At 38.3% G+C, this 27218-nt stretch overlaps 1 protein-coding gene across 1 annotated transcript in view; it reads left to right on the forward strand.

Annotated features, from left to right (window-relative positions):
* The first annotated feature begins 223 nt into the window (after window positions 1–223).
* Window positions 224–27218, forward strand: part of LOC145400920 (nuclear RNA export factor 1-like) — a 44688-nt gene continuing 17693 nt past the window's right edge. The window contains exons 1-9 of the mRNA XM_080273280.1: window positions 224–305; window positions 5606–5781; window positions 7033–7136; window positions 8503–8608; window positions 11647–11730; window positions 12670–12834; window positions 14062–14146; window positions 14638–14834; window positions 15401–15510. Of these exons, the coding sequence (XP_080129406.1) occupies window positions 224–305; window positions 5606–5781; window positions 7033–7136; window positions 8503–8608; window positions 11647–11730; window positions 12670–12834; window positions 14062–14146; window positions 14638–14834; window positions 15401–15510 (1109 nt within the window). The remainder of the gene's footprint in view (window positions 306–5605; window positions 5782–7032; window positions 7137–8502; window positions 8609–11646; window positions 11731–12669; window positions 12835–14061; window positions 14147–14637; window positions 14835–15400; window positions 15511–27218) is intronic.

Raw genomic sequence — 27218 nt, forward strand, 5'->3', positions numbered from 1 at the left:
TTTTTTTTTTTCCTGCTGTTGAATGACAACCCTGCAATGGCTCATAAGTTGTGTCAGGATCAGTGTTTCATAGATTTATTTGATCTGCTAACAAAGCTTTAGAATATTTATCGCAAAATACATAATATTTTTCTTCAAGTATAGAGTAGAAATAACCTTGTGGAAAGTGAATCTCTTACCGGAAATACAGATCCTTTAAGCTCGTAGTTTACACATCAGCATCATGAGTGGTAAAGGCGCAAACAGATATTCCTCCAAATCTTTGCTTATCCACACTAAATTTGATGTCCCTCGTCAATATTTTGGTAAGTTGAAGCCACACAGTTTACTTGAGTTTGGATTAGCATATTTAAATCAAGGAACTGTAACAACTGATGGCCATAAAAAGTAAGCGCATTTCTAGGTTTTGCAGCGAGCAATATGTTGCAGCATTATATTACCAGACATAACACCGTATCCACTTGTTACTTGCCTGTGATTGATGTAGTTGTAGCTTTTGCAAACGTGGTCTTTTAATTTAGGTGTTTAATCAAGTTTTTATGCATGGATGTTATCGCTTTTTAACTTTCGTCAGTGTTCATTCCTCACCAAAGGTGGTCAGAACATGGAAGCAGGGAAAGAAATCCACTGCTACACCAGTAGTTAATTAATGAGCCTACCAGTAGCCCTTCCCAAGATGGCCATTGGACTCATCATCTGTTGAGGAAATTGCCTACAATTGGATAATTAGGATTTCAGTATTCTGACAATTTCTGTTGGTGAAGTTAAGGTTTAGATCAGATCAGATGACTGTCGGTGGTAATGCCTTTTCAACAGCACCTCCTGAACTCTGGTCCTATATCCTGCATTCACTGTGTTGTGCTTACAGGGTTCTTGTTTGGCAAGCTACAGCTGGCAATTGTGAGTATTTTTTCCCTTTGGCGAACAAATTTTACACGCAGAACGCCTTTTGGTGAGGAGAAAGTACATCCACTTTGACAAGGAGTAAACTACAAAATAAGTAAATCTTACTTAAAACAACAAAAAAGCACATTGTGATTGATTATTAAGTCTTCCCTTGTCGCCAGTGTGAATGTTTAAAACCTCATTATATGATTCTAATCATCACGTTGTGTAAATAAATAAATATATTTGTTGCTCGTAAAATATTTCGGCTTGTAGTCAGCTTGGCTACTTAAACTATATTTGGCTCGTAAATCTGAAACCTTAGGAGCCAAATGGCTCGCAACCATCAGCATTTAGCAAGAGCCCTGGCTTAGCTCCTTTAATGTCTTTTTTCCTAGTTCCCAGAGTTTATAATTATAGGATACATTTTCTAGTTTAGTTTAAGCAGCAGAAACACTAATTCAGCTCTTCTTCTTCATGGTTGTTTTCTGTATAAAAGAGACATAGGGCCACCATTTAAGAATTAGCAAAATTGTTACCTACCTTGGAATTGATTCAGTACCTTTGTAAAGGTGGACAACAGTGTGTGTTTGAGTGTAAAGATGATCCATCACTGGTACTCTTTAAGGAGACGCAGGACCACCTTATTTTGCTATTTTCTTGTGTTTTTTCTTTACATTGGCTCTTCATGGGAATTTTGAGTATTTTTTGAGTGCATTTTCAGCTTTTGATGCTTTTTATATCTTTTAAAAGTGGTGAAAGCATTTACAAAGTGGTGTTTGTTTACAATCTTTATTTGCGCTGAAGACATGGACACCATCATGTGGTGGACGAAGACATAGACGTCATCTTAGAACACCATTTTTGAAAGAAATTACCCTTATCAATGTCTGTTTATCCAAACTTAACCAAAATTTTCACATCAGCCCAACCTTATTTATCTCAGTCTAACCTATTTACTAGCTTATCAAAACTTAGCCTTACCCAATCTGTCTGCTTATTTAATCATATTTCTTGTTAATTGATGGATTCTCTTCATACTCGAAAATGCTTCTGTAATTCTTTTATTTATTTATTTTTTTTTAAGGTAGCCCTTCATTAAACAAGGAAAATAGATACTGGTAGATAGGTTAGGTTTGGTTACGATAAGTTTAGTTAAATTAGCATAAAATAGGTTAGGTTAATCAAGGTTGGTTAAGTTGCAATAGTTTACGTTAGCATTGGTTAAAAAGACACTGATAAGGGTAACTTTTTTTAAATATGGCTCTCTAAGATGGCTTCTGTCTGTCTTCATGCACCACAAGATGGTGTCCGTCTGTCTTGGTGCACCACAAGATGGCGTTCATCTGTCTTCATGCACCACAGGGTGGCATTTGTCTGTCTGTGGTGGTGTCAGGGATTGTAAACAAACACTGTTTTTTAAATGCTTCAGTACTTTTAAAAGAAATTAACCCCTCAGTGGCTGTGAGTTCAGATATTTGCGGGCCCCCCTGGCCGGCCCTAGGATCGTTTTTTCAGGGTTATAAAATCAATTTCTTTTTCTCACAGGTGTGAAGAGAAATATCTGGCTCACCTGGCAATGTGTGTTTTAGCTTCCTAAACCCATCCTGTGAATCGCCGTGATTCGCGGAAGATATAATATACAGTATAATTAGGGTACTGTGCATGTGCCATTAACGTGGAAAGATATGGATGTAAACATCTGAGAAAAAGTGCTCGCCTGATTGCTTGGGATGGGAGAGTAGGGTTGGAGTAAACATACCAGTGACCTTCATTCCCATCCCATAGTTGTTTGCAGCTTTTTATAGTTTGCGCTATTTCAGTGTCATCTTCATGTTTATGGTAAAGTGATGCTCGATGCTGGCAGCCATTAAAAGGTTAAAAGCATCGCTGCTACAGCTTGTTTCACCTTTTCATTCCACCATGCTGTTCTGTGCACCCCATTATTTCTCATTGCCCCACACACTACCTCACATCTTTTTCTGTGAATATCTTACACATGCTTTCTGTCTCCATGTGCTTCAAATCATATCTGACCAATCACCTTTAATTCTCGTTTTTTTTTTTTTTTTTTTTTTTTTTTTTTTTTTCCCCCTAGCCTTCTGCAGCTCTTCTACCCTCTTTTCAGGAACTGCTTCCACCTTTCTATTCAGGAAGTTAGATGATTGAAAGTGAAGGGAGGGGTAGTGGAAAAAATTCAGAGTGTAGTTACTACTGTAAAATGTGAAAAGCTGAGAATGATACACAGTAGTTTAGTGATGGGAAGAATATTTTATCACTGGCAGTAGTGGATAAGAAAAGTGCAATACAGTTGTTACTGGTTGGGGCATGAACAAGGGAGTTGGTATAATAGTGGAACAGGGACCAGTTACTGTAGTAGCTATAGGGGAATTTCAGCTGGTTAACATGCTGAAACTACACAAGGCACCAAGAACAGATGGAAATAGTGGAAAATTATTGAAGTTTGGTAGCGATGAGGCTGTCAGCATAATGCAGTGTGTGCAGATGGGCATGGGATATAGGGAATGGGATCATAGTTCCATTGTTGAAAGGAAGTGGAACTAAGAAGTATGTAAGAATCACAGAGAAGTTAGTTTATTGACCATACAAGGGAAGGTATAGGGTAGGGTGCATAGCATAGCATGTCATAGGTGGGAAACAGGGTGTATTTAGGAAAGGTAGGGGATTTATGGACCAGATATTCACATAGTTGAGAAGTATAGTACAAAAACTAAGAAGCTGTATGGTGCATTCATAAACTTGGAGAAGGTTTATGATTGGGAAGGATTATGGAGGGTGTTAGGCTTGTATGCTTTATGTGGGAGTTTGTTGAGGGCATCAAAATAATTCATGAGGGTAGAATTGCATATATGAAGGTAGGCATAAAGGTGAGGACAGCAGGTATAGGAGCAAAGCTGAAGTTAAATGGCAGCGAACAGAATGTGTTAACTTGCCTGTATGCCGACGTTTTGATAATGGAAAGTGAGCGTGGTTTGCAAAAAACAGTGAATGATTATTATTGGGTTTGCACTAATAGAAAATTATAAGTGAATTTGAAGAAAAGTCAGATGTAAACTGTGACAATAGATTTGAGGTAGAGAGAAGAATCACAGTGAATTGCAGGGTTCAGGTTGGGGGTACAATGCTAAAGGAGGTTGATAATTTGAAATATCTAGGAGCTGTATTGTGTACTGGTAAATGTGACAAAATGGAGTGTGAGTTTAAGGAAAGATCACTTCAAGGGCGAAGAGTACTTAGAGGGCTTGGGTGTATTTTGAAAGGTAGGATATTTAGGCTATTATGGAATTTAAGAGAGCTGTGTGTGAAAGTGCTTTATTATTGATATTTTCGGTTGTAGTGAAACCTGGGGAGTGAGTAATAGAATTGTGTAGGTTGCAGATTGTAGAAATGACTTTGTCAGAATATATGCAGGCATAAGGAGGATGGGTACTGTAATATTGAAACATATTGGTGTTGGACTATGGAATGGAAGCAAGCTATAGGAGTTAGAAGTGGAATTAGTGAGGAGAGGAAAAAGAGCACTATATTTTTACACTGAAATGGCATGGACATACACAGTACAAAGAATGTACTGTACATAGATAGGGTTCCCAAAAAAAGTTTGTGAAAAGGAGATTAAGGGTAATGTTGGTAGAGGCAGAGGTTATGTAGCATGGAAAAAGAAAGCAAAACAGTAGCTTTATAGGTGAGAGAGAAGGAAAGGGAAAAGAAGTTTCTGAGAGTGAATGAGGTATGTGAGAGTACTGTAGTGTGGAAACCTTTCTGTCATGACCATCCCTGGGCTCTGTGAAGGGAGCAGTGTGTTGGAGATGGTGATGATGAGGAAGAAGAAACCCATGGCTAACCCTGCTTTTTTTTTTTTTTTTTTTTTTTTTTTTTTTTTTTTAAAGGTGGGGGTGCTCACCATCCATTCACCCACTGTACTGTAGTGCTGCTTTAGGTGTCTGCCCTTTCCCCTCATCCTTCCTTTCTCTTCTGTCTTTCCTTCATTCATTCCACTTCCTTCTGCTTACAGGTGACTTTACACTTCCTCTTCTGTCTTTCATTCCTTCATTCTTTCCTCTTCCTTCTGCCTATGGGTGACTACACTGAGTGACAAACCATATGGTTTCTTGTACACCCAGACACCATTTATTATGTTGGGTGGTAACCAATTAACCAAATTATGGCACCTGGTGATCTAGTGGGTAATTAAGGCGCTACAGTCAGATTGAGCCTGTGATAGTTTATATCCAAGGGGTAGTTGGGGTTTATTGCTCATGTAGCTAATGCCAATCAGGAATGAGTGAGGCTGGTCACTCTTATCTTGAATATCAGAACCAACTTGCCTGGCCCCGGGCATCTACATTTCCCGTGGAATATAGGATTGGATGATGAATGGATGGATGATTTTTTTTTATTTTTTTATTTTTTTTATACTAACAGTTGAGAGAAGATGTGACAGCACATTGAGTTAAAATGCAGCATAGACCTAATTGTTGGTAAGAAAATACCTGCCAGCAGACCAAGGAAAACTAGGAGTGAGGTCATGCCAATGATATTTTTAAGGGAAGTGGACTGCTGCATGAAAGTGGTGCTTGGAAAGCAGAAAGGAACACTTCCTTATGAAATATATATAGCTTCCAAGTAGCAATAAATGCTTGCTGGTGAATTGTACAGTATAATGTAGTAGTGTAAGAATTTCCATTCTCTCACACAGAGCATGATGACCGAGGGTTAAGCCGTAGTGGTGGGAGCTCAGATGGAGGAGGAAGAAGCTACCTATACAGGAATGCTCATCGTGGTGGAGGAAAATTCCGTGGGCCTGGAGGCCGAGGAGGCAGAAACAACAGGGACTCTGGCTGGGATGATGACAGAAGTGGGCGTTACCCAGAGGTGAGAGCAATTGTAATATTTTGCTAAGGTGTAATTATTCTTACAATTTTGTTACCTTTTAGATTTTTATTTTGTCTGATTCAGAAAAGTCTACTTGCTTGTTATTATGCAATCATAAAATTTGCTGTACTAACATTGCAAAGGAAACATGAGTGTATGTAGTATTTTGTCAGGGAAATTCAGTCAAGAATATTAGACACGAGGGACTAATCTGCAGAGATCATGTTTATTACTTGGAGACTGCATATAATCATTTACATGAATTAAATGTAAATTATTCAGTGTTACACCATTCATTGCTGCATTCAGTTCCATTTCCATAACTCTTGCTTGGACCACCTAACTTCATCCATATGTATTGTACAGGTTTGGATTGAACAATCATGGGAACACCCCTGTCTGACTCAAACTTTGATATTGAACCATTCTCTAAAGCATTCATGTGTTTCTGCCACACCACACCACACCACACCATATAAGTACATACTGCTATATAACACCTGTAATCCCCCCACACCAGCCCTCTTCTCCCTTTCATATGTATTCTCTAGGTCAGTAAATGCCAAAAACATCTTTATAATTTTCATGTGCTTTCGCTAATGTATTTTGACTGCAATCATAATGCATACATCCTTTATTACTATGGAAATCACCCTGTTCGTCACGTGTTAGACATTGTGATTTCTGTCTTTTTCATCATCATCAGGACCTCCTTTCCCACCCTAGGGCAGAGTGAGGAGTAGCAACGTCCAAACAACCCAAGTTTGCCCAATTCAATCGGCCACGCTCTCATTCACTCATCATTCAAGCCCACGGAATGCCGGCTTCGTCAGATAGGGCAAAAAAAAAAAAAAAAAAAAAGGTCTTTCATGATGCATATACTATTTTGTACAACATTTAGGGTACTTTTCCAAATAGAGTTAAAAAAAAGAAGAAGTAGCTACCTTGCCCCACTTTTGAGAACATGTATCAATATGTTGGGGTTGTTGAATTTGCCACAATTGTCTTTCTGGCATTTGTATTACAGGTAGAGCTATGCATGTGAGATGGAGTTAGTATTCTGGGGGCTTCAGTGTTGAGTGAATGAGTATGTGGACCAATTTGTTGGGCTTGCTTTTGTTTTTAAGTCTCTGTCTTGCCATATTTTTCTCTTTCCTTGATACTGGACCCGACTTACACCAAATCCATAGGTGGGAAAAAGGTTTCAGGATGATGATGGTGATATATTAAGTATTTGACCTCGTCGAACAGGGTCACTGGCGTGCTGGAAGGCGGGGCGGGAGAGGACCTCATGGCCACCGAGGACCTCAGTACAAAGATGAGGACGTGGAAATGGGAGGCTCTAATACTAACAGGTTGGGTTGTCATAATTTTATTACACACCAGTGTCAATTTCATTCTTCACTATTTGATGTGTGTGTTCAAACCAGGCTAAATTCTCAGCAATTATAGAATCAGATGTCTGTGATAGGGGGAGGAACTAAGGATTGTTTTGCACTTGTACGGCGTGGGAGATGTCGGGAATGTAGAGGTTATGAATGTTGATTTCTTGTTTGTGACCAAAGTTGATACTGAGTGGCTGTGTTTTTAATGTCATGTAATTGTGGAAAAGTGATTGTGTTGTTTGTTTGTAGAGGATGGATGTGATACCTCCTCCATGACCACCAGATCTGTGCAGCTGCCTAAGTAATGTCTGATGTGTTGTGTTTTGTGTATGCATGAGAGCATTGTTTTTTGTAGGAGTACAATGTGTATGTTGTATTTGTGAAGAAAGTCTTCAGTTTGTGGTGTTTGAGTGCAAAAGCCATCAACTTTGAGTTGTAATATATACATGTTACCTGTTCATAGTGGTGTGCTTGTAGTTTGGGTCTTTGGGAAGAACTAAGTTGTGGAGGCATTGGTTGAATTAGATGAAGGGTTGCATGAGGTGGGTGCGGTTGTGTTTGGGTGTGACAGAAGGAGAGTTTCTGAAGGTTTTGCATGTGTGACACCCATGTTCTGTGGTGTTGTGTGGGATTCCTATCAGTGTCTCTGGTAAGTGTGAGGAGAGTCATTACCCTTTGTACAAAAATTGGTTTAGGGAGCAACTGCCCCAGTGCATGAGAAATAGCCCCACCAGCTTGACTGAGGTCCTCCTCACAGGATGCAGGGATGGTTAGGGAGCATTTGCTCAAAGAGTGAAGTAGCAGTTGCTCCTCCTTGACAGGAGTACTCAGCTCCAGTTTTGATAGGGGAAAAAATAAAAAGTGTTGATATATATTATGAAAAACAAGATGCACTTTAGTATTGAAATAGTAGATTTAAGAAAATTTGTCCGGGACAGCCTCACAGCCCTTCCCAGCGTATGTTTACAAATGGTGGTTGTGTCATCTGGTGAGTATAATGGAAAGTTCTCAAGGCAGATGTGGAATTTTAGGATGAATAAAAAGGCTTTGACACTGTTGGCCATGGTTTTTTGTGTTTTTTTTTTATTTCAGGGAGCAGTTGCCTTTCCTGACATTGAGCGGACTCTCCTCCACGCTAAGGTGTCCTATATGCAGCACATTTTAGGAGTGTAATACTGCATGGTAGTGATGGGAAAAAGAAAGCTAATAGAGAAAACCAGAGAAGCATGACCATTTCTGCTGTGGTTATGCTCTGTAGAAAGGGAGGGAGGGAGGTGGTAATGGGTGCTGGTAAACACTTGGATGGATCTTTACTTACTGTTTCTACTTCTCCCAGGCGGCAGGACATGTACAAGAACCAGGGTCGGCACAACCGAGACTACCGTAACAGCCGTGTGCTGAGCAATAATCCCAAGAGTAAGCTAGGATGGCACAAGATCCTGGTGAGTTCAGTGCTCATTATTTAGGAATGCCAATATGTATTTTCCATGAATATTGATGGTAGCATTGAACTAAACTATCTTATCACAGGTTGAACTATTGTGGTCATATAATATACCTTTATTCAGTATGCTAAATACAACACAAATACAGTAATACTTTTGTCAGTTAACTTACTGCTGTTCATGTACTGCATGTTTCTGACGAGAGGATGTTTATATTTAAAAGTCGTATTATGTACCTTAATTAATATCCATACTTTTCATGGACAAAGCAAAATAAACAGTACAGTACATTAGAATGGGTTGGCTTTCTTCAATACTGTAAGAATGCTGTAAAGGAAGATGGAAAAACTCAGTAGGGTATTCTATCTATCTATTGTCAGACGCCATAATCCCGCAAGGGGTGGCAATTTGACTCTGAGTTATTTGTTTTATGGGGAGGGGCACTAACCCTCCACCAACCCACTTGCTGACACGTAGGGTATTGATTGTGTCAAATTTAAGAGTATAATACAGTAGACTGTACATGTTTGTGCTGATATTACTGATCATAAGTATTGATTTTGACTAAATGAAGCATCCTGATAGTGATTCAGGTGTACCCCTTGCTGAAATTTATATTAATTGTGATGGAAGATCAGACCTTTTTATTTTAACATCCAAAAATTGTCATCTTCCACCTTGAAATTTGAACTATAACAATAAATTAATAGTAGAATATGGTGTTGGTTGCAAAAATTTTTGTGGAAAGGATGTAGAACCATTGCCAAACTTTTTCTGCCATTGACCGACATGAAATAAGGTACAAAAGGGCAAAAATCTTGGTGAAGTTAGAGTAAAAACAGTATAATAGAGGAGAGGGGAGGTATACTGTATATTAGAGTGATTAGGAGGTGATGAAATGGGAGGTTTCCCAAGCAGAAAAGGATGTGTAAAAAAAAAAAAAAATGTATATTTGTGGTCAGGCAGAGAGAGAGAGACTGCATTTGAAAAAGACAGGCAGCTGCGGATCATGAAAAATATATATGGCAGCATGAACAAGGAGATATTTTGAAAGGTGTTACATATGTAAAATTGTGATCAGAATCTGTGGAGCAAAATCTTGAGAAGCGTTTTTAAAGCATGACTTGCCAATACAGTGTTGTAACCTAAAAATTAATCAGTTGTTTTAACCCAGTTTTCATTTTCCTTTCATTCACAAGCTCAGCCAAAAGGCACTTTAGCAAATACAATTAATTTAATCCAGAGAGTATTGACCGGAATGGTACATTATAGTGGGGAATGGAAAACTGTCTGATTCACTGAAGAAACATGTAAAGGTAGAATGTAGATGTTTGAGTGGAGAGGCAAGGGTGTGTGATGTTCAAGTTTGTTGGTTCCCACATGGTTGGCAGGGATAATTTTTTTTTAAGGGGAGGGGGGGAGGTCTTAGTCAGTTCAGGCTCTGACCATAGAAAGGCTTGACCCAGAAAACAAGATTTTTTTGCAGCTTGGTAGCCCCCATTTCAGGGTATCTAGCAATGCTGGGTCATTAAGATGGGGGGAACATCATCTGGCCTTCACCGATTGATAGATATCTAGGGTTGGTGGCTTTATTGCTAACGCTAGGTAAATACTATGTTCACCACATCGTTAGCAGTAATATGCCAACTCACTGATATGTTTACTGGTACATCCAGCTAGGGTACCATATTTATGGTGGGGGGGGGGAAAGATAAATTCATGGTACCCTATCAACCCCCCAATCCCAAACCTGCCCTTTTCCTCAAAGCGTAGTTTTCGTGTTCCTGCTGGAAGTACAATTTCTTACAATTACTTTAACAAACCTACGCCGATTAAAAAAAAAAAAAATCTGTGGGTTGCTGAGCATTGCAATTTCCTAGCCACTGATATACATTTCACGGAAGTCTGTAACAGTGACCAAAATTGCCAGATTGCCACATCATGGGGGATGTTTGCAAGACCCCTCTCTGCAGGGGTTAATAGATCCCAGCCAGGTGTGCCGGATATTGTGACCATGGATAATTGAGAGTTTACTGTAATAAAAAGAGGGACATGAGGATTGGAGAATAGGAAGAAAGGAGGGCAGACACAGAAAAATAATGATAAAGGTGAAGGAAGAAGTAGGCAGCACAACATCTGATGAGTAGATGATGGTCACCACCACCTATACCACTTGTGAGAAACCGGGATGGGATGATGCATAGGTGATCGTCATTTTTATTGATACACCCTCTCCAGGTGTAAGATACACCATAGTACCTTCATATTCACATAGAGATTTTCTCGTACTGTTCAGACATGAAGAAGGTTGAAATTTGTTTGAAACAATTGTACCTGAGAAATGAACACAAATTCTAAGTTGTGGGCATATTTAGTTCATATTAAAAATTACAGCAGTTTGAAGCAAGTTACAAGACTGTATTAACCCTGGAATGCTTTCAAGGACACTATTGTGACCCACGCAAACTTTGGCCACATGGCCCTTGCTTCCTGTGTGGCCCAAGTGGTTGGTGTTCTTAGTAGCTTCCTAAAATGATGCGCCGTGTCAGGTGAAGGTAGTTGGTGCGCGCTCCTTGGCTAGGTTTTTCATATAACTCAGATGTGGGCTATAAAAGTGTCCACGAATGTGTTACAGTACTAGACATTTAGTGCATGGACAAAATTGATGTTTTTCTGCCAGGAGACGGGAGGCGGCCTGCTGCCCCCCCACCGCCCCCACTGCCCACTGGTCAACTGACATCGGGATCCATTCATTATACTCGTGCCTATAGTCTGTACTTAATTTTTTAAAAATTGTCTTTAGTTACTCCTGGAGGATTACATTTTTTTTTTTTTTTTTTTTTTTTTTTTTTTTCCAGATTGTAGTGTTAAGAGTACATTTTAAGTCCATACCTTGTAAGTTTAATAAAAACAACTCCAGGTATTTTTTTTTTCTTCTTATTTGGTACACAGTAGTGACCATGAATGTGGTAGAGTACAAAAAAAAAAAAAAAAAAAGAATGTTTACCAGGGTTAATGTTGTTGCACCATGACAGATTCGAGATGCTGCCAGTCTTAACAAGCAGGATGTGCTGGACTCCATAAGGAATCTAGTGAATGAGCCCTTCATCCCCGTTATGGTAAGAACTTTTGTAACTTTAGCATTGATGCATTTGGTTGTTTTATTGTAATTTCCCCCAATTAGTTTTTTTTTTTTTTTTTTTTTTTTTTTTTTTTACAGATGGAATGAATGCATATGAGGATCCCATCCTGTGGTTTCTTTAAAAAGTCTCAGTGTTTTTCCATTTATATTCATACATTAGCACTTCTTCAGACAACTGTCTTCCCTCAGTCCCTCCCCATATTCAAACCACCATAGCCTCCTGTGTTGTAAGGCCTCATTGTTACTTTAAGAAGCCAACATATCTTTCATCTGTGTATTGTGAAATTTATCCCTCAGTGATATACTACACTTCTGACAGGTCCCATAGCTACTAATGTTTATCCCCCCACATGAGTGCCAATACAGTATTTACATACTGTTAGTACATACTGTTCTTCTAAATTAACATTAGCAGATAGTCACAACCTACTTTTACTGAAGTTACAGAGGTGACGGAGAGAAGGAATTAAAAGTAGGAAGGAAGCATGAGTTATATTGCCAGATGAAAGATGTAGTGGTGAATGTAACACTAATTTTACAATATATTTTACTCGAATTATTATTTGTGAATACTTTTAGAAATTGGTAGATTGTCACCTGATGACTGATTGTTGTCACTACTTTTAATTTTCACTGCTATTTTCGTTCTTATAGTTGGAGTGAACCACAATTACAGTTAACAACTTCCATGAAGTTTTCTTTAGAATGATACTTTCTCAGAAAGGATGAAAAACTATTTACTGATTTGCACTTGCCAGTGCGGTCGTGTTATATCAAGAGTTTATATTGACTGCAGCCTTGCTGTGGTATTTAGCAGAGGGAAGCCCTTATTTCAGGTCAAGGGATAATAGTATTTGCCGTTTACTTTTGTCTGATTTGCGTAATATACTTCTTGAGTCTCTTCTTGTGTATGCAGTATGAAGTTGAGGGGAAGAACCTTGTATTTTACCTAGAAGATAATGCCCCAGCATCGCTAGCCATCACTGAAATCAGCCGCCGGATCACCATGCCCAGTGGTCAGCGCCTTACCATCCACAGCAACCGCTCTCCACCGCCCAACAGGCCTCTCACACAGGCGCAGGTCAGCCATTAATTTTACCACTAACGCCTTTCATTATCAATATCGTATATTTCATTGTATTATTGCTATAACCGCAAAACTTTGTTAATTCCTCTGTCAAGCTCGTCACTTCATTGACGTGATTTATTCTTCCTTTTCCCAAATGAATTTATTTAGCTTTGGAGAGACCTTCTGAACTAGATAGGTTAGGTACAGCCTTCATTTACCACTTCACTAGCAGATCTCACCTCAAAGCTGAAACTAAAATTGCCTGGAGGTAACACGAATACCTGTACTCTTCAAAATCTCGACTTTAGAATGGAGGGTTAAATCCGGTGCATGTGTCCCTGAAGTACCCTGTATCTATTTTGATCTACTGAAGAAGCAATGTGAGGGATGCAAATGGAATACAGTTGAACTCCAGTTAAACAGCACTCAAACATCTGGCAGCTCCAAACACCCATAAGTTCTTGGGTGGGGGGAGGAGGAAGGGAGACTGCAATAACATGACCATACACAGATTTTAATTTGTTCACCATACAGGGGTGAAGGCTGTTTGCCTGCGCTGTGCCTTGTATATGTTTTGGTGAAGAGATTGTATTCATCATGTCTCTTAGCCAGTCTCCAGGAAAAACAAATCACCCTAGTACAGGCAAACCCCGATTTACAATACCCCTATATGCGATACCCTGGATTAGTGATGAGGGTCAAAGTACTACCCTACCCTGCCTAACGATTGCCGAGCCCCGGTTTAATGATGGGTCCGTTAAGTCTCACGCTACCGTCACCCCATCTCACCAGGCTTCCCCCGACCCTCCCCCGTAGGTGGGGTTTGAGGGCTTTGATGAGGATGAGTGAGTACTAGGGAGCACCATATGTCCCCTAGCCTTGGGGGGGGGGGGATAGCAGGGATGACGACCAGGACTGGACATGGACTTACAACAAATACTGTAAGTGATGAGAGGTGTTTGATATTTTCTGACAGTTTTTCATTATTTTCAGATTTTATTTGTTGGTTTTAGTGAGTTATTTACAGGTGTTAGGCTTAGGTTAGCCACTTTTACAGCTGTTAGGCCATTTAGATTGGCTTTAAACTCTTACTCATTTGGGTGGGTGTAGGACTTGGTTGGGGGGGAAACCCAAATCTCAAGAACACATCCCTATACTTTACATGTTAAATTGTCTCCGATTTACGATTCCCCGCCTAGCGATGGATTTTTACTTAATCAGTTGCGTAACATTTTGCAGAGGGAGGTGGTGACACGTGTAATGAGTGAACGCTACTCTGTGGAACTGAAGCGTTTAGATCTCAAGAACTTCCATAATGATCCAAGTGAGTTGGCTGTCTCCAGTACTCCATCCACCCATTTATGTGTTTGTGATGCACTTCACAGTTAGACTGCCTTTTTTTTTTTTTTTCCAGCAATATGTGAGTGGCCAAAACTGCCTGAAATGAATGGTTGTCTCGTAGTGCATGAATATGGAGTACAGTAACCTAGCCTTGGGGCCCCTGTGGACCTGCAAGGGGTAATATAGGATTGACTGTTGCTGTCAACAAGTAATGATTGCATGAGTATACAAAAACAGTACTAGTAATAGCCAGTTCCTCATTACTCCTTCAGAGTGTAGGGTCCTGAGGCTAGGCTTTCATAGTGCAGTGCATTTAAAGATAGATTACCAGCCTAATCCCCTGTGATGTCACCACTTTTGATACTTCTGCATTTTTAATTTTTTCTGGAATTTTGTCATCCCTGTTAGTGTAAGATAGCATTGAGATGAGGATAATGGTGATTATATACATGTTTTTGTCTCTTTGCTTCCAAGAATTGGTGAAGGAGGGCATCTTTTGTCCACTGTACCGTCAGCCTAACATGCAGATAGTAATTGACATTGTGGTTAGCAATGTTCCCCAAGTGACGGAGATTGATCTGAGCTTCAACAAAATAAACTCGCTGGATCAACTGGACCGCTTGGTTGCTGCATGCCCAGCACTCACCAGGCTCTCACTCAAGAAAAATAAGGTTAGTTGGTAGATTGGTTTTGTGTGTGTGTGTAAGTGTGTGTGTGTGTGTGTGTGTGTGTGTGTGTGTGTGTGTGTGTGTGTGTGTGTACAAGAGAAAAAACATCAGAACCCCCCTCCCCTCATTCACACCAGGGATATGTCAGATTTTTTCCCTGGGCTGCAGGTTATTGGTGAAATGGAACCCAGTACAGTTCTAATTGGAACTGGGAATAGAAGTTCATGGAGAAGGACGAAAAATATCTAGTATTGTATCTTTGCTTAGTGTCTCACACCCCACACCCAGCCACAATCTCTTCTCTGCACCCAACTACCATTACTGCTCGATATCCAACCACAACCTCTTCATACACCACCACCGCCACCGCAACCAGCACCACACCACCAGCACCACCATCATCATCCTACATATACCATTATTTTTATCAGCACCACACATGCAACCTCTTCTTCACACATCACCGCCTCCTCACACTATCACCACCACCACCACCACCACACACACTGCTGTCCCACATTCTGCCTCCATGACACACCATGGACTGATTATGTGTGTGTGTACCACAGATTGTAAATGAGAGCACCTTAGACAAGTTGACGGGGCTTGGCATCACAGAGCTGATCCTGGAGGGCAACATGGTTTGCGACAGGTTCCGGGATCCTGAGAGCTACATCAGGCAGGTGGACCCACCCGGTTGAATTGTTGTGGTCAAAGTATCACTCATACCACTAGCTTTTTGATTCATTCTCATGAAGTATGAGTTGTGTTTTAAATTCACCAAGTACTTTTAGGAGGAGGATAAACTGAGCAAAATGCCTGATTATAGGAAGTACTGTCTGTGGATGAATCAGTTCCCACTGCAGTAGCATAAGGATTTACTGCTAATGCCAGTTTCAGAAGTTAATAATGCTTTATATTTTACTTGATCATTGAGAGAGGCTTACCTGATTATTGCAGTAACATTGACAGAGAGCAGGTTAATGCATGCTGGAGACCAGCCAAAAGGTAATCAAAATGATAAAAAGTAGACTGATTGAACCTCAATTCATACTGTGTGGTTCATGTTCGTGTAAACCATGAAGGGCTCTTTTTTCAGGCAGCTGGCTTAATTAATCCATGACCACAGTGAGTTTTTAACTGTATAGCTGATTGAATGGATTCAGATAAGATTTTAGAACAACTTGCAGTTAGTTTTTGTAGTAGGTTTTAATGCAATAATGCAATTGGTGAAGGAGTGTAATAAATTTACCACTTTCCACTTGTGGTGGAAGCAGCCTTGTAGCTTCCTTGAAACACAATGAGGGAAATGGAACTTGGATTACCTCTTCATATTTATATCTGTAAAGATGTTAAGGAACCTTAAGGTCTTTTGCTCCTTGAAAATATAGAAGACAGTTAAGATGAGGAAGGTGTCATTTGAAGCATTTTTTCTGTTATATCTGTAATCATTTCTGCTGTTGCTGGAGAGGAATGTCTTCACGTGGTGGCAATCAGATAACTGACTGGTTCCATTGCTTGGTTATAAAAACATTCCACAGCTCCTTCCTTGTGTCCTGATTGGAGGATTGTGGATTGAAGGAGGGCATCTTTGCCTGCAGTTCACCAGGTTATATCTGTACTACTGTTGGTGCTGGAGAGGAGTGCCCTCACATGGTGCACTCAGATAACTGGCCAGCTCCAATGCTCGGTTATATAGACATTCTACAGCTCCTTCCTTGTGTCCCGATCGGAGGATTGTGGGTTGCAGGAGAAGGGCATCTTTGTCTGCAGTTCTCCAGGTTCAAATTCAGATGAGTCTAGGGTCAGAACAACAACAATAGCAACAGCAGCAACAGCTCCCTTCTACTGTTAGTTGTTTAGTACTGAATACAGCTTATGAAAGAATTGTTGATTGTATGCGTGAAGGTTAGTTGTCAATGACTTTGTGCGTTGCACAGGTTGGATAACAGAGACTCCTGAGAGATGTGGAGTAAGAAAATATGTTGATTACAGGATGGAAGAGTATGCTTCAATGATGTGGTTAAATAGAGAGAATGGGTGTGATTAGGATGGTGAAAAGGGTATGTATTTGTGAGTTGTGTAAGGGTAGGATGAGGTGTGGAAGGCCAAGATTTAGTAAGTGAATGTTGAATAGGTGAGTTATGGAGGCTGAGGATGGAAAAGAATTGATAAAGGAAAGAATAAGTGGTTGGATTGAAGTGTGTGTGTATATACCATCACTTAAACAACCATCTTCACATCTCCATCTTAGGAATATTTTCAACCAGTGAAATACATTTACAGCGCTATTTCTACTGGTGTGTTCTTCTAATGGTTAGAGTTTTCCACTATGTATTCAAGAAACTTTGGGAAGATATTTGTGTCTGTATTAATGTATGTACGTATGAAGTATAAAGTTTGCATGTATGGATCTTGTATGTAGCATAAAGTTTGCATGTATGTATGTATGAAGTGTAAATTTTGCATGTGTATACTGTATATGTATTTATGAAGCACTGTATAAAGTCTGGATGTATGTATGATTGTGGGGTCCAATTCACTGTGTGCTGTGTTCATGATATAAGTTCTCTCGTCTTCCTATTCCTGTCTCTTGATTATTAGAACCCCAGGTATTGGTGACTAACTTTTTCAGTCTGAGGGGATGTAGTATGCACTTTATTCTTGCTGCCCCAGACAACTGTGTTTTGCTTAGAATTTTTTCAATATGGAGGTGTGAGATGTAGCCCTCATTAGCCCGTCTAATGCTAGTACTGTATCTTCTCTTCAACTAAATAAAACAGTCTGATAACAGTAAGGTCCATCCATTCCATCCATCATCCAATCCTACATTACCCCATGAGGAGCGTAGGAGCCTGGGGCTAAGCAAGTTGGTCTTGACATTTAAGATGAGTGACCAGCCTCACTCATCGCTAAGTGGCATTATGTGAGCAGTAAACCTCAATCACCCCATGGATATAAACCTTCACTGGCTCAATCCAATTGGAGTGCCGCCGTTACCCACTAAACCACCAGGTGCCATAATTTGGGTATATGGTTACCACCCAGCATAGTAAATGGTTTCCTGGTGTATAGGAACCATTCGGCTTGTCACTCAGTTTAGAGTCACCCACTGGCAGAAGGAACAGGAAAGAATGAAGGAAAGAGAGATAAAAGAGGGAGTGTAAAGTCACCTGTAGGCAGAAGGATGAGGAAAGAATGAAGTAAAGAAAGGCAGAAGAGGAAGGAAGGAAAGGAGGGAGGAGAGGAAAGGGCAGACACGCGAGAGCAGCACTACATCGAGTGAGTGGATGGTGAGCGCCCTCACCTACCACATAGCAATGAGATATTGAACAAATTACACTATAGGATTAAAGCGGTTAATGGGGTTTAGGATGATGATGATGGTCATTTATTGCAGCATTGGCCTTGGCTGTGCAGTATGTATGGCAGAGCAGAGGGAGTGTGGGAATGTGTGATCTGACACTGGCATTGGCTGTACTTCATACCATTCATTCTTTTGCCCCCCCCCCCCTTTAACCTAAATGTGTTATCCATAATTTTTACATTGCATATCGTGGAGAAAACAGCCAGTTTTCATGATTTTATTGGTTACTTTGTTACATAGTTTCTTATTGCATCAGCACATTTTACTCTGTGATGTCTTAACAGTTTCACACTGATATTATCTGCATAGATTAAGAATGGTAATTGAGACACATCCATTTGCATTGCATTGGCAGTGAAGGCATTCATGTTTCGAAACTTGCGTTTTCGTTAGTACCAGATTCGTCACAGTGGTGTATATTTCCCAATGACATTAGAAAACCAGCTACTTCTTGATGATTGAAAACATCTTCCTGCTTCCTTAACTAGATCCCACAAAGTTTTATAGACTTCTGACATTAACTTCCAAATCTCCCTTCTCCTCCTTCCCCCCTCTTTTTTTTTTTTTTTTTTTTTTTTTTTTTTTAAGAACTGTGTAGACTATTCATTCAGATATTTTGGTAGTTGGTATTTTATTATTCCATGTGTGGGAAAATCTGATGCAAGATTTTTAATTACAATACATATAGTTGTAATAGTTATTTAGTACTTCATTGGTTATATGTACAGTAGAGAGGTGTATGGTATGTAGGACTACTGGGCCTTGAGAGCAGGCTGTGAAGCCTATGCCCAGAGTCAGACACAAAAATATATACATATGTGTGTATATATATTCATTTTTCATTCATTGCCAGACGCCATGTATCCCAAACAGGGTGGTCAAGGGCTTAGAGTTAATTGTTTTACAGGGAGGGGCACTAATTCTCCACCAACCCCACTTAACACGTAGGGAGTTATGCCAACGGCGTCTGGTGTTCCCAGGCGGTCACCCATCCAAGTACTAACCAGACCCAATATATATATATATATATATATATATATATATATATATATATATACATATGTATGTATATATATATATATATATATATATATATATATATATATATATATGTATATATATATATATATATATATATATATATATATATATATATATATATATATATATATATATATATATATATATATATATATATATATATATTATATTGGGTACATGATGTCTTAATGTTTAAAATATTTGTGTTGGCATAGGGTAGAAGTAAAGAATCTATACACAGCATAGTAATTCCTCTCACCATGTGATCTTCACACTGTGCGTTCCATTTTTCTTTTTATCTCATTGTCTTTACAAACAGCTCTATATTTTTATTACCTGACATGGATGTAAATTTCCATTTTGTGCCCATTTTAAAATTCTGCTGACATAAAAATGAGTGTTCTTTTTATGAATGTAGATGCATTGTGACAATGTTACTGTATGCACTATTTGACTGAAATAAAATAATGTATATATACAGTATATATGGTTGCATGGTACATACATTAGTAAGTGTTATGAACATACGGTACAGTAAGAATATCATGAACAATAAACCTGTACTGTATTGCTCTATGTACTACTGGTTCACACACATTCTTGCTTTTTAATCATTGTTACAACAGTTTACTTCATACTATGGTCATGCACAATTAGGATTTGTTGTTTTTGTGAATATACGAGTAATGGGAAATAGGATAGGAATTGTTCCCTAAAAGATAACATTATAAAGTAAAAATTTTAATATTTTCTATCTCTCTCCAGTTATTTGATAAATAGAAAAGGCAGGTAGAATTTTTTTTTCCCCTACTGCTTGTCAAAATATAGTTTAATGAGGTACACTGTAAAATTGACCCACTATAAGTTATGAAGTAAATTGAAGCGTATTCACTTAAAGCAAATCTGATTGTTGTGTATGATACCTGGTTTGTTTTATGAAGTATATTAACCATGAGAATCAGTATTTTTTAAACGATTTGTCACATATCATTTGATATGATATGCAAACTTTCATAAACATGTTGGTATGATGAGCAGTGTTTTGATAGGTTGTTTTAGTTAGTTCGTCTGGTTCACAAAATGTCAGTCTGTTTCAGTAACTTTTTCAGAACTAGAACCCTTCAGTCTGGTGAATGACTGTACACTCGATCCCCAGAAAGTGCTGTGTATAAGGTCATTGTCATCTTACAGAAAGTATCAAATTAAAGGAAATACAGTATGAAAATACAGACCCCATACACTAAACTTCATACACAATCAAAGACACATTACAAAACTACATGCAATAAACTATACAGCTGACCAAGGAGACCTACTACCTCAACATATGAGAAGGTGGCACTTTCTCACCAATCACTGAGGAATGATGATAAGATCCCTTTACTTCCTTAAACTTGGAGACATATATATCAAAAGCAAACATTTCTTAGAGTGGAACATTCATGGGACCAGTTATCACAAAATGGAGGGGGTTCCTCCCTCTAGAAGACAGTAATTTGTCAGGCATATATGATCTACAGTATACATAGTGGGTCGTGGTAGTTGCCAGCGACAGGGCATGGGTACTATTGCTACCACCTCCCAGAGCTTGTTGGGAACAGAAAGTGTACAAATTTTTAATGTTATTCTTGCCATGTACAGATAGTTTAATTCTGCTTTGAAGAGATTGAGAATAGGAGAGATAAATAACCTTCATTACTATTACACTGAAGAGATCTCCTCAAAGCTGAATAGAATTGTTTGGAAATAGTGGGAATATATCATTTGAACATATCATCAGATTGAAGGGATTGCATACTAAGTTAGTAACTTTTATTCTGTTTCATTTGGATGATTTTATATTTTAACATTCATTCTGGTGACATAATATTTTGGTTTTACTCTTGCTACCTCCAACTGATTTTATTCGTTTTTGGGGTGAATGAAAGCTATATTAATCCCCTCTTCTTTGAATAATCTCAATCTGAATAAAATCATCTGGAGATAGCAATAGTAGAAGCTTGAAAATGTCAGTGGAATGAAGGGATTATTAAGTTTTGAAGACAAGAGTTTATCAGTTTTATCAGCCAGAGTGACAGAATGTAATCCTAAGAAATAGGTCGTACTGGAGATTCGTGTTTGATGCTGTTTCTTGGGATGGAGGTAAATAAGGATGGGGGACACAAGAGAGGAGGAGGAGGAGAAAAGGAGATTTCAGATAACACTGGAATGCAAGAACAGAGGAAGACACAATACAGTGTGGCAAGATGGTTGTTCAGCAAAGATGGAGAAGGAGAGGAGTACTGTAGTGGTGTAGAAGGAGTGGAGGACATGCAACCACAGCCACACCACCTGATAATCATCTGGCAGGAGGAGGAGCAGGAGGAACAGTAATAGGTGTAAACAGATATCAAGAAAGAAGACATTGATGGAGAAGCACACTGCCATTTCATCATCTCTGGAAAAGATTTTATGTGAGTGATGCCTTCACACAGTGGCACCATTATAACCAGGCAGCTGTTGTTGCTCAGTTATTCAAATGTCTTACAACTCTATTGCTGTCCCCTGAAAGGAGGAGGATGGACTGAAGGAAAAGGGCAACTTCAACCTACAGTCCACTGAGTTATTATCCAGATGAGCCTGGGGCCACAACAACAACAACAACAACAACAACAACAACAACAACAACAACAGCATCAGCATTATGCCACCCCACACCCTCTCATCATATTATAAATTATATATATATATATATGCCTCAACATTCTGTTATGATGGCTGTTTCTGGTTTTCAGTTATTTGATGTGTTTAGTTATTATTGTCTGGAAAAGTTACTGAATATAAAAATATATATTTTGTGTGAATAAACTGTCGTAATGAAAAATGACTGACATCTTAAATGAATAATGAAAATTTGGTTCTCTGTACTTGTCTGACATGAACTGCCCACTTTGGTTATCCGTTGTATGGTAGTGCTTTGAATATGTAGCATAAATTTGTGTGTTCCAGATGATGCCCAGCATCCCCTTTTATGTCAGAATACTCGACATCTGCTCACTCAGATGTAATGCTGCTTACACTGGTGCTACACTAATTGGTTCCAGGGAACCATTTACTAGGCTGGGTGCTAAATTTACAGGTAACGAATGGATGCATGGTAGTCTTGCGGATTTAGGCGACTCAGCCAGATGTGTCTCATAAAACTTCCAAGTATTCAGATCCAGGGAATTTTATTACCCACATAATACTGCTTAGAGAGAATGACTGTTCACTTTCATCTTAAGAGTCTGGATTGAGTCGCCTAGCCCCAGGCCCCTATGCAATGCCAAATAGGGAAATACAGGATTGGATGATAATGTAAATGAATTACAGAGATTACAACACTAAAACTCTTGTATATGTGATAATGTGATATCCAAGCCTGTAGTACATCATTAGAAGATAATTCTGGACTTGATTCTGTAATTACCATCGCAGGATGCTTGACATTGTTGGTGAATCTGTACATACCCAGTATGTTTATGCTTATCTTTGCATGGATAACCTCCTGTGTCCAATGACTTGTTTTCTTATATTCTTGCTATCTCCAAGTGACTTTATTATGTTTAGGAAATGCATTTCAAACTAGGGAGGCTAGCTTTAGCCTTCGCTGACCCATTTGTTACAGAAAGCGTTCCGTAAGATGTTTAAAGTTATCTGGAGGTGGGAAGAATATACCAGTAAAATATGCCATTAGATAAAAGGGGTTAATTTTGTCAGAGGTGAGTTCATACCAAAAATCCCAGGAAGAAAGCTTCTGTGAAAGAAGACACAGAAGCTGTCAGCCATTTAGGATAGTTAACTTTCCTGTGAAGTTATCAGAGCTTGTACATTTAATGATAGTAGCTGAAGAGTACTTATTCAAGCCTGGTAGATCAGAATCTTCTGATTTGTGATGATTGAAGAAAGAATTGAAAATAAGTGCATATAATATACCATAATCATGGATGTGTGTTTGTGTGTGTGTAACGCAGCCAAAACTGGTAAAAGGATTTTGATGAAACGTGACAGGATGCTTGCAATTGGGTCACAGATGGGTCATTTTCAATTTCATGTTGATTGAAATTTTTAAGGAGTATTTGGACCAGTTCCCATTGTTTGTAGGGACAAACTATTGCTTCGAGAAGCACTTGCCCCAGTGTCGACGCATAAATCAATAGGTTAATAAAGAGTGAAGTGCGGTCCGGAAATTACTTTCACCTGAGCAAGTACTGAGTGGCTCGATAGGCCCGTGAAGCGCTAGTATAGAGCAATTTTTGTTTAAGCTTACGGTGTAGAAGAGGGAGAGTAGGGACTTTTTATTTTGTATTTATTTATTTATTTATTTTTTCCAAGGAACATTTAAGCAGTTACAGTGTCAGTAAAGCGACAGCAAAATAATAGGCGTTTTTAACAATTTTGTGAAAGTAATATTTTGTTTTGAGGAAGAAATATTTTCAAGTTTAAGCAGGAACTTGGTGTAGGTTATTAAGTTTGGATGCCAGGTTGTTCGTGGTAGTGGAAAGAAGCTGAAGGAATTTCTCATCATCCATTACTTGCTCAAGAAATGTTAATAAAACTACATCATGTGAGTAAAAAATAAGGTGGCATTGAAGTATTTGGTTTAATGAACAGTGTTGCCAGTTTTGAAATCCCTGTGTCCTTGTATTGTACAGTTGAAGGAGAAAAAATAAGGACATGACTGCTACTAGTTGCAGCAGAAGGCATACCAAGAAATGTGAGGGATGAAAGAAAAATAAAATCTGTTTCAATACCTCATTGTTTGAAGAAGAGATGTGACTGCAAATGATATAAGTGTATATGGACAAGTATCCTGGAAGTGATACTGTCTCTTCTGTCACTTGTTTGGTGGATCCCAGGGGAGACTATGGTGTTGGTGATGATGATAATTCAAATTGACTGGAAACCCCCCATGATGGTGAGAGATTTCCCTTAGCTAAATTGGATAATCAAATTTAGCCATAGTAAAATGCTAAACTAAGGTGTGGTTTGCCATCATCATTGTCATTGCCCTGACCTTTTTTCCTGCCCAAAGATGTGGTGAAATAGGATCCAGAAACAATGAAAGAGACAGGATGGAAGTTGAAGAACCGTCAACAGCATATGGAGTGAAATGGGCCATGGTTTATTCAAACTCCCTGGATTCCTGGCTCCATCTCACCAGCCTAACCATCTGTATTTATTATTTTTATTCTTATTATTATTTGATTTTTCTTTATCAATACAGTTCACATTCACCTACCTGGGATTGAAAAATTGCTTCTGGTCATACAGTTTTATTTCAGAAATAATAATATATAACTGTATGTGCTAATATGTTGTACTGAGAAATTAAAGATGGGCAGTTCATTGTATTCTTTAGGTAATTAGGGTAGTTTTTAGTTAGAGTTCAGGAATATTGTACCTTATACATTACATATTGAGTATTCCAAGAATCCAACAGAACATTGTATTAATAGATGCTTTATGATATTGAATATATAATTGCATTTTATATAACTTAATTATTATTGGTTTAGATTGTCACATTGTTGTAGATATCAGGTAGAGTATTGGTGAATTAACATTCAGTGTTGTCAGCTCACACACACACACACACACACACACACACACACACACACACACACACACACATATATATATATTATATATATATATATATATATATATATATATATATATATATATATATATTGCATACTGTACATAATATCTAAGGCACTGTGACAAGCTAAGCTAAAGATAATCGGAAGTTACCCTAGGCATAGATCTGGTAGTCTGTTCCCTGAGGGGCAGCAGTCTTCCTGTATGCCACACTCCTTCACGTGTCACCACCTTGCCACTAATACCCACCATCAATATTGAATAATTACTAGGAATTTTTCATTCAGAATTTGTGTAGTAGTATTAATGGGAATGGTTTCTGTGGCATTGGTCTTGTGGAAGATGAGTATACTTTGTTATAATGAAATTCTGTTCATCAAAATATTTCTAGTTCCAGCATAGATTTTTTTTTTTTTTTTTTTTTTTTTTTTTTTTTTTTTTTTAAAGCCTTATGAATGAATTTTTGATCATACAGCAAGAAAGTATGAGATATGATCTTTTCATGTCAGCATGCCAGAAGGTAATGTATGGATGTGCATGTGTGTATGAAAAGATAATTCATCATACTTTTGTGTTGTAATGAAAAAATATGATAAAGCTAAAGAAATCAGTTGAAGGGCATGTTCTGTTGGATTGCTGGATGTAATTTTACTGGTTGGAGTGAATGTGCAAAATGTATGTAAGTAAAAAGAATACCTGTACTTTGCAACCAATATTGAACTTGGTAGCTTTGGGAGAAAAAAAAAAAAAAAAAGGAAAAAAGAAAAGAAAGGTGTGTAGAAAAAAAAGAAAAGAAAAAAAGAAAATACAGCTAAAAAAAAAAAAAAAAAAAAAACTAAACACTCAACTAAGTTAGCAAGTTCAACAGCTGCAGTAACATGTCAGAAATTTGTTTGTTGATTTGCTTTTATATTTCTAAGTACAGAGCTGCAGGCATTTGTTTTCTTTTTGTAGCGAATTGTTGCAGAAGAAGTTAATAATATTTCATATTCACTTTTCACCTGAGAACTTCAAAAGTAGTTTTAACCCTGGAGATGATGATACATTAGAGCAGTTTTATTCTTGCTTCCATTGGACATTTTTATTCATCTTAGAAAAGACCTTTTTTACTGAAGGGGTAAATCAAGTGTACTTGTATGTCTAACTCTCCAGTTAAAAAGAAAAAGAAAATCTAAGGAGAAAAAAATATCCGCTGATAGGAAGAATAAGATGCTGTAATTAATGTATCATAGGATTCAAGGGGTTAAACAATCTTATAACTTCAAGTGAAGTTCATTTGTATCATATAATTGTTGAACAGACTTGAATACACAAGTGTGAAGATCTGCATTGGTGATGACTGGTGAAGGAAAATTTGGACATCAGTGGTACAGTTTACTGCTTTAACCCTCTTGCTCTGGTGATTGCATTTTGTATTTTATTTGTGATACAGCACCACTGGATAATTGAATCAGCTTGGGAGATACTTTTTGAAGTGGAGAGGTTAGATGTAGCCTTAATTTACCTTTTCATTCCAGGAGATCTCCCCAGACCTGAACAGAATCATCTGGAGGTAGCAGGAGTAAAATATTAAATACTGTATATCACCAGATTGAAGAGGTTATTCCAATAATGGACATTCATTACTGATGCAAAATATATTCAGGAAGCAGTTATATAGTCTTGAGAAATGGTAATGCATAAGGTCAAGATAAGTGTTCTCATATTTTATAATAAAAACAAAATTTTAAGCTGTAAAGATATGTATATTAATATGTATATAGTTATCTGTGAGTAATCTGCTACCAAAATATTTGAAGATGAATATCAGGCTACTCTTGCTCTTAGTTGAATATGTCTCTCTCATAACCATGATTCAAGTTAACCTCTAATCAAATCAAATACAGTATCATAATCTATCGCTGATTAAAATCCAGTCGTGTTATTTCTTTGTAGGACATGAATACAAGCACTGCCAGGGGCAAATCTAGGGCTTTAGGAGAGGGAGTTTTCACATTATCTGTGACCTAAAATGTTAAGGATAATGGGAGGGGAGGGATAAAAGGAAATTTTGAATTATGATTTTGTAGTGACCGTCTTGAAATGTAAATCATAGTACAGTAATAGGAGTGATCAGTTATAGAAATAGATGCCATAATTTGTATCATACATTTGCAGAGTAATATCATCTCACTTTTGAAGCAAACATCTATGAAACTTGCAGGATATTCTTCAAAATTTGTTGGGTTTTGAAGATCTCTCGAATTCGTTTTAATAGTTATTGCTCTTGGTCTTGCTGTTTATTGTGATGGAGTAGATCAACATTGTCCCCAACTGTTCCATTCCTTTCCTGTCCCCCAAAAGGAGGATGGTGGACT

Source organism: Coenobita brevimanus, chromosome 54 (genome assembly GCF_032717465.1).
Source record: "Coenobita brevimanus isolate Jiangsu-jjx chromosome 54, ASM3271746v2, whole genome shotgun sequence".
NCBI classification, from domain to species: Eukaryota; Metazoa; Arthropoda; class Malacostraca; order Decapoda; family Coenobitidae; genus Coenobita; species Coenobita brevimanus.